This window comes from Mauremys reevesii, linkage group 15 (assembly GCF_016161935.1).
Source record: "Mauremys reevesii isolate NIE-2019 linkage group 15, ASM1616193v1, whole genome shotgun sequence".
NCBI lineage: Eukaryota > Metazoa > Chordata > Testudines > Geoemydidae > Mauremys > Mauremys reevesii.
Window position 1 is genome coordinate 36,672,646 of NC_052637.1, and position 17,290 is coordinate 36,689,935.

General features: G+C 44.6%; 1 protein-coding gene and 1 long non-coding RNA gene across 4 annotated transcripts in view; one reads left to right on the plus strand and one right to left on the minus strand.

Moving 5' to 3' along the window:
* The first annotated feature begins 1,199 nt into the window (after positions 1-1,199).
* LOC120383288 lies at positions 1,200-14,174 on the plus strand. The gene is made up of 3 exons (XR_005588400.1): positions 1,200-1,209; positions 1,993-1,995; positions 14,085-14,174. It is a non-coding gene; the product is annotated as an uncharacterized LOC120383288 (long non-coding RNA).
* The window catches only part of ERN1 (endoplasmic reticulum to nucleus signaling 1), a 58,034-nt gene continuing 49,274 nt past the window's right edge, over positions 8,531-17,290 (minus strand). For all 3 annotated transcript variants that reach the window (XM_039501217.1, XM_039501218.1, XM_039501219.1), the window contains 7 exons: positions 14,339-14,438; positions 13,518-13,717; positions 12,808-12,955; positions 12,128-12,255; positions 11,560-11,683; positions 10,909-10,976; positions 8,531-10,533 (listed from right to left, as the gene is read on the minus strand). In XM_039501217.1, coding sequence (XP_039357151.1) covers positions 10,327-10,533; positions 10,909-10,976; positions 11,560-11,683; positions 12,128-12,255; positions 12,808-12,955; positions 13,518-13,717; positions 14,339-14,438 — 975 coding nt within the window. In that variant the 3' untranslated portion in view covers positions 8,531-10,326. The remainder of the gene's footprint in view (positions 10,534-10,908; positions 10,977-11,559; positions 11,684-12,127; positions 12,256-12,807; positions 12,956-13,517; positions 13,718-14,338; positions 14,439-17,290) is intronic.

Consider the following 17,290-nt stretch of genomic DNA (forward strand, 5'->3'; position numbering starts at 1 on the left):
CCAGTGAATGTGAAGCTAGAGAGTGTGTGTGTAAGTGTGTAAAAAGGAGGTGCTAAAATGGACCTCTCACTTGACTAATTGTAGCAATTATTTTATCATTCATTTATTGTGGGTGGTGTGATGTTAGGATTATAGAAGTATAGGACTGGTTAGTAGTTGGAAGAGACGAGTATATATGAGGTATCTAAGTAAGCAGGGCTGAAACACAAGGCCTAGAGCCTGAGGCCGGTAGGAGTTTAGCTTAGTCAGATTAGCCCTTAGAGTTAAGAAATGCTTTATGTAAGTAAGTGACAGAAGAATAACCCGATGCCACAAGATTATGAAAAACAAATATCAGTGAGTGGTATTGCGAAAAATTAGCTGCAAGATTAATTTTAGATTACAAAATACCCTAGAGGCATTTTTTTTAACGTGTTCCTTAACCACAGGATACAGATTGTGTGTCAGTGCTGAGAATAAAAGGAACTATACACAACCTATGGAAAACAGGGTACCCCAATATTCTTGGGGGACACAATACAAATTAGGGAAAAGAAGGTAGACATTTTCACACACATGCACAGGGTATGAGGTATAGTCAGAATCTCATCATAAAAGAGGGTGCCCAGATTGGGAAAATTGAGCTCCCTATGGGAAAACTCCAGCAGGAACCCTCTTGTCTACTGATGATCAATCCACGAGAGACCCATAAAATCCGAAGACGATCTAGGAGGATATGAGTATAGCTATAATTTGTGCATGGATAGATGTAGGATTTATCTGTGCTTGGATATTCATTGTTGGTAACTTTTATCAATTTTATTAAAGATATTAGAAATTGTTCTAGTGAATGTATGTGTTACTTTCCTTGGTCTTCGTGTGTTCCTAGAGACTCTAGATCTGAAACAAGTGGCAGAGGGAGCTTTCACTCTGTTGAGCTTGCGACTATAGCCATCAGAGCCAAACCCACAGTGGTGTATACAACATTGCTAAATGCATTGGATCCGAAGGGACATGTAGCTGCATCGCTTCTTCCATGGGGAACTTTTGGAGGCAAAGCTCCTGAGCTGGGAACGATTGGCAAATGGAGCAGCGAGCAGTGATATGGGCTTCACCCAAGCAGTGGAGGCAATGTTGGTGCTAGTCACTCACAGAGAAGGAGTGAGGGCATGAAGAGAAAGTTACTCACCTTGCAGTAACTGAGGTTCTTCGAGATGTGTATCCCTGTGGGTGCTCCACTCTAGGTGACGGTGCGTCCCGGCGCTGTCGATCGGAGATTTTCGGTAGCAGTGCCTGGTTGGGGCGCATGCACCCAGATGGTATCTCCCGTCTACTTGGAATCTTCCTGAGTGCGTGCGCCCCACACCCTCCTCAGTTCCTTCTCTACCGTGGAGAGTCATCTCAGTACTCCAAAGTAGAGGGGAGGAGGGTGGGGAGTGGAGCACCCACAGGGACACACATCTCGAAGAACCTCAGTTACTGCAAGGTGAGTAACTTTCTCTTCTTCTTCGAGTGCTGTCCCTGTGGGTGCTCCACTCTAGGTGAATGTGTAGCAGTACCCACTATGGTTGGTGGGACTTTGGAGAAATGGCAGGGAGTACTGAAGATAGTACTGTATGACCTACTATTGTGTCTGCCGTGGTGTCTTGCGTTAAAGCATAGTGTTTTGCAAACGTGTGTTCAGATGACCATGTAGCTGCTTTGCAGATATCGGGAATGGGAACGTTGTGTAGGAAGGCAATGGATGCCGACATGGCTCTAGTGGAATGAGTTCTAACGCCTTCAGGCGGTTGAAGATTCTTCGCACGGTAACAGGATCTGATGCAGTCAGAGATCCACTTGGATAGGCGTTGTTTAGAAATAGCCGTGCCTTTTGATCTTTCGGCTATTGAAAGAGAGAGTCGTGGAGACTTGCGAAATGGTTTAGTCCTGTCTAAATAAAAGGCAATTGCTCGCCTGACGTCGAGAGTATGCAGGGTTGCGTCCTGTGGCGTTTTGTGAGGTTTGGGGTAGAAAGTTGGTAAATATATAGGTTGGTTGAGGTGGAAGGTCAATACCACCTTAGGAAGAAATTGAGGATGCGGTCTCAAAGTGACTTTATCTTTGGAGAAGATTGTGTATGGAGGGTGGGCCATCAAGGCACTTATTTCTCCAACTCTCCTTGCTGATGTTATGGCAACTAGGAAAGCCACCTTCATGGACATATGGAGATCAGAGGAGGTAGCCAAGGGCTCAAATGGAGGTTTCATGAGAGCATGAAGAACGAGGTTAAGATTCCATGTAGCCACTGTTGCGTGAATTTCAGGGTAGAGATTTTGCAGGCCAGAGAGAAAGCGTTTAATGGTGGGGTGTGTAAAGAGTGAGTACCCATCCAATAGTTCGTGGAAGGTGGTAAGCGCCGCTAGGTGCACTTTGATAAAGCTAAGCGAAAGTCCGTCCTGTTTTAGTTCGAGGAGGTAATCTAGAATGTTCGGAAGGGTCACATTGTTGGGTGCTAAATGTTTATGAGAGCACCAAAGAGCGAAGCGCTTCCACTTCTGAAGGTAGGTTTTGCGGGTGGAGTCTCTCCTACTGTGCAGGAGGACATGTAGGACTTGCTCGGAACAAGCTAGTTCATGGGTTTGGAACCATGAAGGAACCAGGCCGTGAGGTGGAGCTTCTGGAGTTGGGGATGAAGGACCCGCCCGTTGTCCTGGTAAAGGAGGTCTGGCCTGTTGGGGAGAGCCCATGGGTGACGGGAGGACATGCGGAGAAGGTAAGGGTACCACGTCTGTCTTGGCCAAGCCGGGGCAATAAAGATGACCTGGGCCTTGTCGTCCGCGATCTTCCGAATAACCCTGTGTAGTAGAGGGATAGGCGGAAAGGCGTACAGGAGGTAACTGTTCCATGAAATGAGGAATGCATCCCCTAGGGATGCAGTCCCGAGTCCCGCCCTGGAGCAAAACAGGGGGCATTTTCGATTTCGGGTCGTGGCGAAGAGATCTATTGATGGAGTGCCCCAGTGGGAGAAAAGGTGTTGGAGTACTGTGGGGTGCAGTTCCCACGCGTGTTCTGTGGAGAAGTGCCTGCTGAGTGCATCGGCAGTAGTGTTGTGGCAGCCTGGTAGATAGGAGGCGATGATCTGTATTCGATGTTGTATGCACCAATTCCAGAGTCGAATGGCTTCCATGCAGAGGGAATGTGATCTGGCACCCCCCTGTCTGTTTATGTAATACATACATGCTATGTTGTCTGTTAAAACTCGCAGATATCTGTTCTTTATAAGGGGAAGAAAGTGAAGGCATGCTTTCCTCACTGCTCTGAGTTCTAGGAGATTTATATGTAGATGCGTCTCTGATGGAGACCATCGACCTTGTGCTCTGTGTTCTCCTAGATGCGCTCCCCAACCTATCAGGGAAGCATCCGTGGTGAGCATGAGCGTTGGGGATCGTTGCTGGAAGGGAACCCCTGCACAGAGGTTTTCTGGACTTGTCCACCATTGTAGGGAAGTTATAACATTGGGAGGAGGAGTTAGCAGCATCCCTAAGGGATGTCTGCTGGGTTTGAAATTGGAGTTGAGCCAGCCCTGGAGGCATCTCATATGTAGCCTGGCGTGTTGAACCACGAAGGTGGTAGCTGCCATGTGACCAAGGAGCTGTAGGCAGATTCTTGCTTGTGTCCTGGGACGAGTAGAGAGTGTGCGTATGAGCTGTGTGATAGTGAGGAATCTGTTGTATGGGAGCGAGGCCCTGCTCTGGGTTGAGTCGAGATGAGCTCCAATGAACTATCTGTTGCGTGGGTATCAGGGTGGATTTTTGGGTGTTTATTTGGAGACCTAGGCTGTGAAAAGGGGAGATGGTGAGATGTGTGGCTTGAAGTGTGTCGCCACAGGAGTCGCCCTTGATGAGGCAATCGTCTAGATAGGGGAAAAGTGTGACTCCGTGTTTGCGGAGGTGAGCCACAAGGCTAAGGTCTTGGAAAAAACTCTTGGAGCCGTGGAGAGTCCGAAAGGAAGAACTCGGTATTGGAAGTGATCGTGACCGATTGTGAATCGTAGGAAGCGTCTGTGAGCTGGATGAATTGATATGTGGAAGTAAGCGTCTTGTAGGTTGAGGGCTGTGAACCAGTCCCCATGATCCAATGCGGGTATTATTGTGCCCAGTGTGACCATCTTGAATCTTTGTGTCCTCACGAATTTGTTCAGCCGGCGTAGGTCTAATATAGGCCTCCATCCCCCAGTCTTTTTCTGCGTTAGAAAGTAATGGGAGTAGAAACCTGTCCCCTGGTGTTGCAGAGGCACAGGCTCCACTGCGCCTAATTGCAGAAGGTGAGCCACTTCTGTGCGAAGTAAGTGCTCGTGGGAGGGGTCCCTGAAGAGGGACGGGGAAGGGGGACGGGTAGGAGGGTAGGAAATAAAAGGAATGGAGTAACCAGTCTGAACTATTTCGAGGACCCAGCGGTCCTGTGTGATCCGCTGCCAGGCATGTTGGAAATACTGGAGGCGGTGGCCAAATGGGAAAGTAAGTGGTGGAATCAAGGGGTGGTCATGCAGACCTTCGACCAAAGCTTCAAAACTGTTGTTTATTGCCCTGTGGACGGAAGGTGGTGGCTTGGTTTTGATTTTGTCTACGTTTGGGAGGTCTATTACGATTCCGAGTTGTGTCGTACAGTCTGGATTGAGGGCGATAATACTGACGTGTTCTTTGGTAGGGTTGATATCGCTGTCTCCTGGGAAGAGATGGTTGAATGCCCAGGGTGCGCAGTGTCGCTCTGGAATCCTTCATGGTATGGAGGAGTTCGTCAGTTTTTTGGGAGAAAAGTTTGTCCTTGTCAAATGGGAGATCCTCCACTTTAGTCTGGAGTTCTTTAGGAATGCCGGACGCAGAGAGCCATGAGGTTCTGCGCATAACCACAGCAGTTGCGGTAGTACGGGCTGCTGTGTCCGCCGTGTCTAAAGATGCCTGTAGGGCTGTTCTGGAGATTAATTGTCCCTCAGACAGGATTGATTTGAAGTCTGCTCTTCTGTCCTCTGGTATGTAGGAGGCAAATTCGAAAAGCTTATTGTAATTATCGAAATCATAACTGGCGAGGACGGCAGAGTAGTTAGCAATCCTGAACTGTAGTGTAGAGGATGTATAAACCTTGTGTCCCAGGACATCAAGGCGTCTAAGGTCTTTGTCTTGAGGAGTGGGTCGATATTGTGAAATGTTTGGTCCTCTGTGTCACTGCATCGATGACAAGGGAGTTCAGTGGTGGATGAGAGAATAGGAAGTCTGCGTCCTTTGCAGGAACGTAATATTTACGCTCAGCCTTCTTGCAAGTTGGTACCAGAGAAGCTGGGGTTTGCCAGAAAGTGTCAGCTGGCTCCATGAGTGCTTCATTTATAGGGAGCGCGATTTTCGAGGGTGCAGATGGTTGAAGGATTTTAAGGAGTTTGTGTTGCTTCTCCTGAACCTCTTCTAAGGGAATATCCTGGCTGATCGCAACCCTCCAAAAAAGTTCTTGGAACTGTTTGCAGTCGTCCACGATCTGTGGAGGTGGAGGGAGGCTGGCTTCATCTGAGGCTGATGGAGAGTTAGGATTAGGCGAATCAGGATATGGTGCATAGCTCCCCAGTTCAGGAGGGGGTTCAGGCACCCTGGAAGTGGATGGAGCAGGAGACTGAGGTACCGAAGGAAGGTGATTGATAGGAGGATTCTGCCACGGGTACCACTGCGGCCAAGGCATGGGGTAGGAGAACCCAGGCATCACCCACGGAGGGGCAGCATAGGGAAACTGAGGCTGCTGAACTTGAGCCGTGACCTGAGGTGGTAAAGGTGCCTGTGGAGGAGAAGCAGGAGGGGAGAACCCTGCTGTTGCAGTTCAAGGTCACCGTCGGTGAAAGCCATTTCAGGTGGAGAAAGTGGCAGGTCAAGGAAGGAGTCCTCTGCTTCCAGGAGTGGAGAGTGAGGCTCAGGTGGCACTAAAAGGTCCCTTTGAGTGAGCAGCTGTCGTTCCTGCTCTCTAGGCTGAGCTAAGTCTACTCTCTGCTGTAGCTGTTTACTAGGCGAGAGTGACAGAGAGTCTCCTGTTGTATTGTGCTTGGACGCCCTCTGCAGGGGGTCTGCTGCTAGTGCACGGGTAGCAGAGTGGCTGGGTGCTGACCCTGTTCTCGGTGCCGAGGCTGATCGAGCTGTCTGCACCGCAGCTATTTTGTCGCTGAGGCAGAGCGCGCTGGCGGGATCGTGGCTGCTTTCAGCGCTGAAATTGACCAGGCTGAAAGCAGCACGGCTGTTCTTGGTGTCGGTGCCGAATGCGCTGTCGGCACCGCTGCTGTTGCTGGTGCCGAGGCACGTGGTGCCGGTGTTGCAGCGTGCCTGGATGCCGCAGAGGAGCGAGGTGTCTGTGCCACAGCCATTTGCGGCGCCGAGGGGACCGAACAGGTAAGTGCCTTCCCAGCGCGGGAAGTCTGGTCCCTGCCTTTCAGCTCTGTCAGAGCAGTAGCTGAGGCATTCTAAGAGGCTGAGGCAGCTGTCTTTCCTGCTGTCAGCACAGGGGGTAGGGATCACGCCGGAGACCCCTTACCCTTGTTAGAGTCTCGTTTGTGAGACTTCTGCGCTTCGTGCCTCCGCTCCAGGGAGGGTGAAGCGACGCTCCCCACCGGTTCTGATCTGGCTGGGGAGCGTGTGGGAGCGGGTTCCACTTTTCCCATCTCCGACAGTGGCTGCAGGGATTTCTCCATCATGATGATCTTGAGGCGCAGATCCCTGTCACGACGAGCTCTTGATTTGAGGCTCGCACAGTGTTGGCACTTTGCGGGGATGTGGGTGTCCCCGAGGCACTTCACACACTGGGAGTGACCATCTGACCGTGGCATGGAGTCCTGACAGGAGATGCATCTTTTGAAACCCGAAGCTCCTGGCATTGTGAATTGGAGATGGGTGAGGAAAGTGTCTCAATGGGAGACAAGCCTGAGGGTTTTTTTTTTTTTTTAAACTAACTAACTAACTATGTAACTATACTAAAGGAAGGGAAACAACTGGGAAGTAATTAATAATTATTTCTATGTTTCCTACAGAGATCAGGGAAGAGAAGGCAGCACTGCTCCGAGTCCCGTCTTCAGCCGAGGACGGTTGAGAAGGAACTGAGGAGGGTGTGGGGCGCACGCACTCAGGAAGATTCCAACTAGACGGGAGATACCATCTGGGTGCATGCGCCCCAACCAGGCACTGCTACCGAAAATCTCCGATCGACAGCGCCGGGACGCACCGTCACCTAGAGTGGAGCACCCACAGGGACAGCACTCGAAGAAGAAGCTCAGTACTTAAACCCGAGTTGCCCGGGCATAGTGACCGGGCTGGGGAAGAGTCCGACAAAGGGAAGGAAAGTCCAAAACGGTAACTAACAACTATGAATGGATAATTAACTACAACTAAAGAAAGAAAAACAAAACAAAAAAACCAGTGAAAAGCACCGAGGAACAGGGGTTCCGACTCTGGCCACGCAGCAGTAAGAGGGAACTGGAGCAGCATCGACCTGCCCAGCCTCTTAAAGCCTTGGACATGCTACACAGTTGATGCACAACGAATGTGCGGGTCAACTGACACTATTATGAACAGTTCCAGCTCCAGCACATGGTGTGCATGCACTCTTGGAATCCATATAGGGACCATCACTCAAAGAAGAATAAAAGGTAGGTCAACCAGAGTTTGCACCGTCTGCGTTTGCTGCTGGAGACACTCCATCTGCCTCTCCCTTTTCTGCTGGGACTCCTGGGTCGGTTGGCTCTTGCCCTCTCCACTGTCTGAAAATATTCACCCTCCAGTCCCTCTGTTCACGGTTTAATGCAGCACAGGCTTGCAGGATCTCAGAGAACATGTCCTCCAGTATCCTCTTCTTTTACCCGCTCCTGTATTTTTCAATTCATGCATCTGATGAAGTGGGTTCTAGCCCACGAAAGCTTATGCCCAAATAAATTTGTTTGTCTCTAAGGTGCCACCAGGACTCCTTGTTTTTTTTTTGCTGATACAGATTAAGAGGGCTAACACTGAAACCTATGCTCTCTGTGCATGTCTCCACTGCCCTCTGGTGGATGGAATGTTAGACTCACTCAAATGTTTAAAGAACAGGAGTACTTGTGGCACCTTAGAGACTAACACATTTATTTGAGCATAAGCTTTCATGAGCTAGATCCCACTTCATCAGATGTATGAAGTGTAAAAGTTTATTGGCCTAGTGGTTGCAGCATAAAAACTCTTAACAGTATCGCACAAGCAGGGATTACCTTTAGCTCTTTATTAGGAGTAAACATGAACACACTTACCCAGTATCTATCTCAGAAACCTGATGCCTTGCTCAGGAGGAGTTAAAAAAAACAAACAAACAAAAAAGAGCAAAACTTTCTGCCTTACCCTTTTTGCTTGGTTACCTTTAACATGGGTTTTCACACTTCCCCCCCCCGAAAGCCATGCTATTTCCATGAAAACAGCAGCAGAGAGTGCACAGCTTACTTTCTAGTCCTACCCATCTTCCCAGACTCCTACTGGTGAACAGCCATTTTCACTAAAAAAGGGGAACACGCCTCAGTTTTTAAACCTATTTGTATTTATTACTGAGTACAAGTCATTATTTAGTAGAATTATAAAAGAACTGTACATTAGAGGTATAAAAATATGAAATACGCTTTGAATCATCTTAGGTAAAACTACCATTTTTTCAAGCTTTTAAAAACATGTAACTTGCACAATTTGGCATCTTACCTTGATATCTGGTTTCATACAATGTAAAACTAGGAAACTCCCAAAAATTTAAGCTTCAGAAAGGTGACTGCATTAGAAAAAGAAAAAACACACATCCCATAGCAATGCCCAATCACACAAGTAACCGTCAATAATTTACTAGTTTACGACACAATGGCACAGTCAGACAAATTAAAAGCTTCCCTGTTCCACATGATTTACACATTAATAAAAATAGACAAATTAGTTCCATTGAAAGATGCAGTATAGCTTTTCCTCTTCCAGTTATTAAAAAGTGGTTAACAGAAAACACTAGAAGGGTTTTTTGGTGTGTTTTTTTAAAAAAGATTTGGCATGCTTTATACTTGTACCATTTAAATTTGATACCACTTTGTAGTAAAAATTAAATAAATATAAATACGTTAAATAAATATATTGTAAAAGAATAATACACATGTATTACATCAGAACCCAGCATTTCTTAATGCTGTTCACACACTTAATGCTTGTCACAGCTTTAGGGCCACTGAAAAGGAATACTGCATCCTTTCAAATGTAAAGAAAATGTATATAAGCTTCACTTTGGACATCATTATCAATCCAGACAGACAGGAACTCAGGTTCCATTGCTTATTACTACTTTCGTTCACCAATTAAAAATGTGGTCCATAATTTCACTGTTCTTTAGAGCAATTCATATTTCAATCCCTTCCCCCCTGTAGGGTCACATTGCTTCTGGCTCAGTAACTGAAGACCTTCTTAAGAAGAAAGCAAGGAACAATTCCAGCCAGACAGTTGCTGTGTCCAACACACCCAACTGGCCTCCTTTCCTACAAAGAAACTAGAAACGGACATCTGAATATGCTTCTCCAAATTACGGCATAGCTCAGTTTTTAATACTGTGATCTAAGCCAAATACTGCCATTTCCTTTCTATGAACATTTGGCTGATCTCTCAAAACACCATGGCATGGAGTCTTGCATTTGTGAAGTAAATAAAACTGACCGATTTTTCCAATCGGTAATCAATAGGATGGCATTGTAGCTACCCAAGAACTGGGGTCTAATATTCCAGGGTTGTACTGATTAATTAGAAATTACATTCTCTTTACAGGTTTTGGATATTTTCAGATTATTCCCTTTACAATCACTGTATTGTATCTAAGACACTGTTTCAAATGCAGAATATGGCAGTAGTGCAATAGCAGGTTTGGATGGTTTGCTACAACTAAAAGGCTCCTCTTCCAGATCCTAATGCCTAGTAACGATATGGTTTCAGTCACTGTTTGATTCTGTGCAGTAAAATATATGAATGATAAAATCAAGTACAATGTAAGTATGTTCAACAGCAGAATGATGTTTACACACAACTATTTGCACTCCATTTTCACTTTCTTTCTTAAAAGCAGCCTTAGGATAACTCCACAGCTTGGTTCAATGCTTTTCTGACGTTAGCACTCATTCCTTGTGCTCCTACTGTCCTTTTCCTGCTCCAGCGCAGACACAACATAAGGCACGTTTGGAAGCTTGGTTTCTTCAAAGAGACATTTTACTCTCTGATGATCCCACTAGTCCCTGCTAAAGGTAGGCCAATTTCACAGCCCTATGCTTGGAATGTTCATCACAGAGAAGGGAGCTCCATCCCCACCCTCTCAAATGGTATCTCCTGAAAGTCTCTGCTCTGCAGAGTCCTGACTATAGTAATGCTGAAAGAGTCTTTCCCCGCAGCAGATTTGCATTGCATGGTAGGTGTGAAGGAGAAGGCGAGGGAAACGAGATGTGAAATAACATACAAAATAGTCTGGGATAGAGCCCAGCGTCTCTTGCACTTCCAGGGGCAGTTCTCTGTAATGATGTTTCTAGAAAAAAAAAATACAGACAAGCATTCTTTATAGGGTATTCACTTTCTTCCTCTATGCAACATACTAAAGAGATGCTCATGAACAAGAAGCAGTTTAGTGGCCAAAGAAGCCTTACTAAATGACAAGTGTCATTTTATAGTGGTGGATTGTTGGTAGTAAAGTGGAACACCACCTAAGATAAGCCAATAAAAAGATGGTTTAGGTGGAAACCAGAACATATTAGTGGAAACAGAATGTGTAACATTCAAGTTATTTAAAATGCTGCTTATACTTCTAAATAGGCATGGAGAATATGACAGGTATGGGTGGCTAAAGTTTAACGTGGTACAGATTCTACGGTGGTTTGACACTGGTTCACACACACCCCTTTACCTTATTTCTCATCGCCCGTAGAAGATCCCGTACTGAGCCCCCTTTATAGGATCTGAATTTTCGAAGATCTGCAAAAGCAAATAGGCTGTGTTTGGTTGGTTGTTTTTAAATGAACTGATGTGTACAAAGTCCTTCAGGGAGCTATACTTGCAGCCAAAACACGTGAAAGAGCTGTTTGTAATGTTCTGGCCAGGTAAATCAGGATTTGATGTATTACAAACACTTTTTCAAACACTAAAGGAAAAAAATCAGTGCAGGAGGCATATTGACAATGCAGAATATTAAACAGTTTGATATATGTGTGGCCCATATGATTTTTTAACTGTATCATCTCTGCTCTTAAAAAATAAAATGTAAATACCACTAAAGCCTGGTAAATAAACAATGGAAAATAGGCCTGACATTGCTACACTCTTGTTTTTTATGTTTTCATGCTTGTTTTAAGTCACTCAGCTCTAAAATAGGGTTATATACATGTGCACGCGCACAGGTGTACGTATATGTACTTTTTAATTTAGAACAATTCAGTGCAGGCCAAGATCTCATGTAACAAATTTGAGAGCCAATGGTGTTGCTGCCTTCCTGTACATGCCGGTTAGGGGTAATAGCCTGTCATTCCCTTACATTATTATGGAATATAATCTCAGTTACCTGTCTGAAGGGGAACCGTGATGTGCTCTCTCCAGTCCATTTTTACCACCTCTCTCCCTCCTCTCTCTAACTGCTTGACTATGGGACCATCTAGAGATTCTTTTTCTATTCGGTCACTCACATCCTGGAAGAAACGTTCAAGTTACTTCAAATGCTGTATTTTTACTTCCAACTCCTACCCACTCCCCACCCCCCAATTACAAATTGCCACCCTCTGCCAGATTAAAGGGTGTCCTGAAAAATGGCTGCTTGCTGCTGTGAGACAGTACAATGTAACTGAATTGAATATAGGATTGGTAGTCAGGAGCTATCTGCAAGAGTTCTTTCAACATAGAAAACCCAACACGCTCACTGGATTGAAACTCTCCAAAGGGCTGAGCATTTCCATACATGCACTGACTAAGCATACAACCTCACTTCTTTGTTCCTGACACTGTACGTTCATCAACTGCCGATTCTGCATGCAACTATCTCAAAGACTTTAAACTTGAAGTTTTAATGTATACGATTTTAAAAACATATGGATAATGTTTAATCCTGGACAAAATGAAAAGTTGACAAGACAGACCTGAAAAAACTGGAGCTGTCTTTCTAGATCCCAGAAGAACGGGTGCTTCAGCACACAGCTGGCAGATGGACGTTTCTGAGGATCCATGTTTATCATCTGCTCTATTAAGTCACGAGCAACTATGTCATCTAAGAGAAAAAGGGTGATTATTCCCAGACTGTCTGAAACAGTTAAAGTTGTTTTCAGTCTTTAAGAAGCCATCACGACTCCTTCAAGTTTGTCAGAAATCTAGAATTTCCAGTTGGACGCTTAGCCTACAAAAAACAGGCCAAATCCTGCCCTGATTTATACTCTGTGCAACCCATCAGCAAGTCATTGGGGTGGAACCAATACAGCTAAGAGCAAAGGTCAGTTCAATCTTTTGAACATCCTGGATATACATGAAATTCCTCTTAAAACTATCACAGTAAAGCTCAGAGGGATGAAAACTTTGCAATCACCCGGAATGTTGTATGCTTTTGGACAGTAAAGTCAATAGTTTTAAGGGCTTCCAACTTTTTTAAAGGAGCTTCCCATATAATTACTTCAAGTGCTTGTACTTCACATTTGCAACTTTGGGGTCATGGTGATTCATAGGTCTCAGACCATTTCCACTGGTGTTCTGGGAGCTATTGAGCCCCACAGAATAAACTGTGCAGTGCTTTACATTTAACAGAGTAGGAAAACATCCACCTGCTTACCATGCTTCTCTGGATTTAAGGAGTCCAGACTGTAAACACCCAGTAGAATGTTGGCTTGCCGCTGCAGGGACTTGCCAAAGGGATGGCTGCCTTCAGATACCACATAATAGAAGACACAGCCAGCCGAAAAGATGTCCACCGTGTATGTCTGCAAATAACATATGGTTTATAAGCAACATCACAATATAGTTTATTCAATACTTTGGCTCAACTTCACAAGTCAGTTGTGCATCTGAGGGAACAACAGAAGTTTCTACAATCACTTCTCTCCACAATATTCAAAAGTAGTTAGAACATGGCAAATCCTGCACTAAAGCCCACCTCCAAGAACATCTCCAGTCTTAAGTGACCACTTAAAGTATCCCCACTTTTCTAGTACAATTCTGTTCTATCGCTAAAGGCCACCATGAGTAAGTAACTGATTTTTGGTGGCCTCTTGGGTGATCACTTTGATTTCACTATGATTACAAAATATGGTACAGGATAATACAGCAACAGCCCACTGATCAGAAGTTCAGCCCTCAACGACAGCTAGTTGTGTTCAGAACCTCTGAAAATTAGTCCACAGACATTTTAGTTCCAAACCAGCTTGAATGAAGAGGCAATGAACTGTGGACGTTAAGGTCTGATGGCAACAACGTGACACTTGCCAATCCCACTCCATGGAACTTCCCTAACCCTCGGAACAAGAACAATTATGATTGACTTACAGGGTTCTCTTTGCAGTCTTCACTCAGCATCTCTGGAGCGATCCACCCTTCAGTGCCTGGCACCCCAGACTGACGGCTAAAACTGTGCCTGCCCACTGCCAGCTTCTTACACAGGCCGAAGTCTGAAATCATGGCTTTGACCTTGCCATGGGCATTGGGCATTGAAATTAGGATATTATGAGGTTTCAAATCCCTGTGGACTAATACAAGCACCAATTAATTAATACAAGCACCCAGAGCATTTTTAATTGTTTTATTTATTTGGAATGAAATCCTTTCACATTGCTGAAGCAGTTTTTGTTAATGTTCAGGGATCCATAGGCTTAAGTTCAAGGAACCTGTTGCCTATTCATTTGGGATGCCTATTCTACTCCATTTCCTTCAAATCTTGCAAGTTCTTGTTAGAGCCATCACCCCCTCCCCCTGATATTCCAGAGCCATCATTCGTTATATTCTACTTCTACAGTAGCTGAGAAGCTCAAAGCAAATACTAATATAGCAGGGAAGTATTATCCTCATTTTATAGATAGGGGAAACTGAGGCATAGAGGGGTTGTGTCACATACAGGCCTGTGGAAGAGCTGGGAACGGAAGCCAGATCTCTTGGTTCCCAGTGCTGCGCTATCATGGCCACTCCGTGAATGGGCATCATGGAATAGTATTGTTATTTAAAAAAGGAAAGAAAAAGAATGACTGGTCTCCACTTCTCCCAGCCACCCAGCAACAAACTACATGGCTGCCAAGGCTCCCTGCACCAGGCCGGCTTATTTTGCTTCTTAAGCAATAAAACATACATGAAATTAAAACAAAGGGCCTTCTTACCAATACTGAGAGAGTGCAGATACGCAAGACCAGATGTCGTCTGTTGCAGTAGGGTAATGGGCTGTAAGCCATGGCGACTGAAGTCCTTCTGCTCCACATACTATACATTAGATAAGGGAAAACAGAAAGTAAGCCTAAAACCCCAGCACGTTCCTTATACACTGGTCTTTATACAGATCCCAGGCCACTGAAGAGCTCCCTCAAGAGAGGTAAATTCTTCCCTGTCTAATGAGAGCTGGTTATGCACTTGCAAGAGCCTATTCCACAGACAAAGGGGAACTTTAAGATGTCAGACTGTACTAAAATTCTACAAGCCTGTCCCGCAGAGAGCCCATGTGCTGGGCCACTCCAACATGCTTTTCAAATGAAGGACTTTTATTTACAAGGGGATCTCAAATAAAAGTGAAGGGCAATAGACTGCTCAGTAGATCAGCAGAGTGAATTTTTTCAGCCGAACATTTATTTATTTTTGCCAAAAATGCAGATTCAGGTTGAAACTTTGTGCGTCTGAGTCAAATTTGCTGGTTTGGGTCAAACTCCACCCCCACCCGAAAAAATAATTCAGAAAAAAAACAAGTGTTTGAGTTTCAACATTTTCAAAACATAACATTTGGATTTTTCAATTCAAAATGCCCGTTTAGAATTTTACTGCAACTTTATTTTTAAAAAGATTAACTCTCTCCCTCCCCTCCACTAAAATGAAATGAAACTTTTTGTTTTGGGTTTCACTCAACTAAATTTTTCCCCCAGTCTGGGCACCAAAGCAAAAACCCAGGTATTTGTACATACTCATAGAAGTATGAAGGGACCATTGTGATCTTCTAGTCTGACCTGTGTAGCACAGGCCACAGAACCTCCCCAAAATAATTCCTGGCGCAGATCTTTTTGACAAACAGCCAATCATGATTTAAAATTGTCGATGATGGAGAATCCCACATGACCCTTGGTAAATTATTCCAATGGCTAATTATTCTCACCATTAAAAATTTATACCGTATTTCCAGTCTGAATCTGTGGCTTCAACTTCAAGCCATTGGATTGTTTTATACCTTCTCTGCTAGATTAAAAGACCATTCTTAAATATCTGTTCCCCATATGGATACATATGCACTGTCATCAGCGCACCCTCTAATTTTCTCTTTGTTAAGCTAAATGGATTGAGCTCTTTGAGTCTATCAGTACATGGCATGTTTTCTAATCCTTTATTCATTCTTGTGGCTCTTCTTCGAACCCTCTCTAATTTATCAACATCATTCTTGAATTTTGGACAACAGTCCTGGATGCAGTTTTCCAGCAGCAGTTACACCAATGGCAAACATAATGGTAAAATAACTTGTCTATTCCTACTTGAGATTCCCCTTTTTATGCATCACCGGATCGCATTAGCTCTTTTGACCCAGCGTTATGCTGGGAACTCATGTTCAGCCAGGACCCCCAAATCTTTTCCAGAATCACTGCTTTGCATGAAGTCCCCATTCTGTAAGTATGGCTACAGTCTTTATTCCTAGGTGTGTACATTTACATTTATTGTTATCAGAATGCATATTGTTTGCTTGCACCTAGTTTACCAATTGACCCAGATTGCTCTGAATCAGTGACATCTCCTCTTCATTATTTACCAATCCCCCAATTTTTGTGTCATCCAAAAACTTTATCAGTGATGACTTTCATGTTTTCTTCTAGGTCATTGATAAAAAAGTTAAATAGCATAGGGCCAAGGACAAATCCCTGCAAGATCTGACTGAAAAAACACCCACTCGAAGATAATTTCCAATTACATTTTGAGATCTATTTGTTAGCCAATTTTTAATCCATTTAATGTATGCCAAGTTCATTTTATATTGTTCTAGTTTTTTTAATCACAATGTGGTGTGGGTACCTGTGATCCTAAGCAATCAAGTCAAATGCTTTACAGAAGTCTAAGTATATTACGTCAACACTATTACCTTTATCAACCATACTTGTAATTTCATCCAAAAAAAAAAATGAAGTTAGTTTGACAGGACCTATTTTCCCTAAGCCCATGTTGATTTGCATTAATGACATCATCCTCTTTTAATTCTTTATTAATTGAGTCTGATATCAGGAGCTCCATTATCTTGCCTGGGATCAATGTCAGGCTGACAGGCCTATAATATCAAGCCATCCCATTTACTATTTTTAAAAACTGGCACAGCATTAGCTTTCTACTCTATAGCTCCGTATTAAATCTCTCTTATTTCCACAGTGAGAGCCCAAGATAGCTGGGGCTTTTACTCGTCAGTTTCCCTAGAGGGCCTGGTTTTTAAAGGAACATCATTCTTTTTATGTTTTATCCTAGCTCAGAGAAACCTTTCAACAGGAATTTAACTCTGAGTAAATGCTGCTCATTAGCACTGCCCAGTGGAGGCTGAAAGTAGGTAGGCTAAGGTGTCCAGCACCTTACTCACACCAGGGTAAGCAAAGCCGCTGCCTCAGTTCCCCGCACAAAGCTTTCCTTATCACATGCGCCACCTGCACACTCATGCTGCTGTGCTTCTTTAAAAGGCGGCTCTCAGGACAAGCTAAGGCCTTAAGAAGCAATATTTTAGAGAGGCTCCTAGTGAGGGCAGCAGATGCCTTACACATGGTGGGAGATACAGAGTGACTGAGGAGGAGCCTTTTTCAAGAACATATATTGAAGGTTCAATAGTCCCTTCTCTTGTATCAGAGACCTGGGGAGGGCTGGAAGCCAAATGGCAGGAACACACAGCAAAGGGGGAAAAGGAATGTTGTCTGGGCAGCAGAAAGCCAGGGAGAAGGAGGGGTAAGAAAAAGTTTTCTTGTTCTGTTTTACCACCAGGGCATTGGCAGGCACTGTGACACTGAGGCCATATCCCTTCTCTTTATTACCGTTGCTGATTACAAGATAGAAGGAAAACAGCAATTGTGTGTAGCCCGTGAGGCTGTATCCTTTGATTCTGTGATACCGGA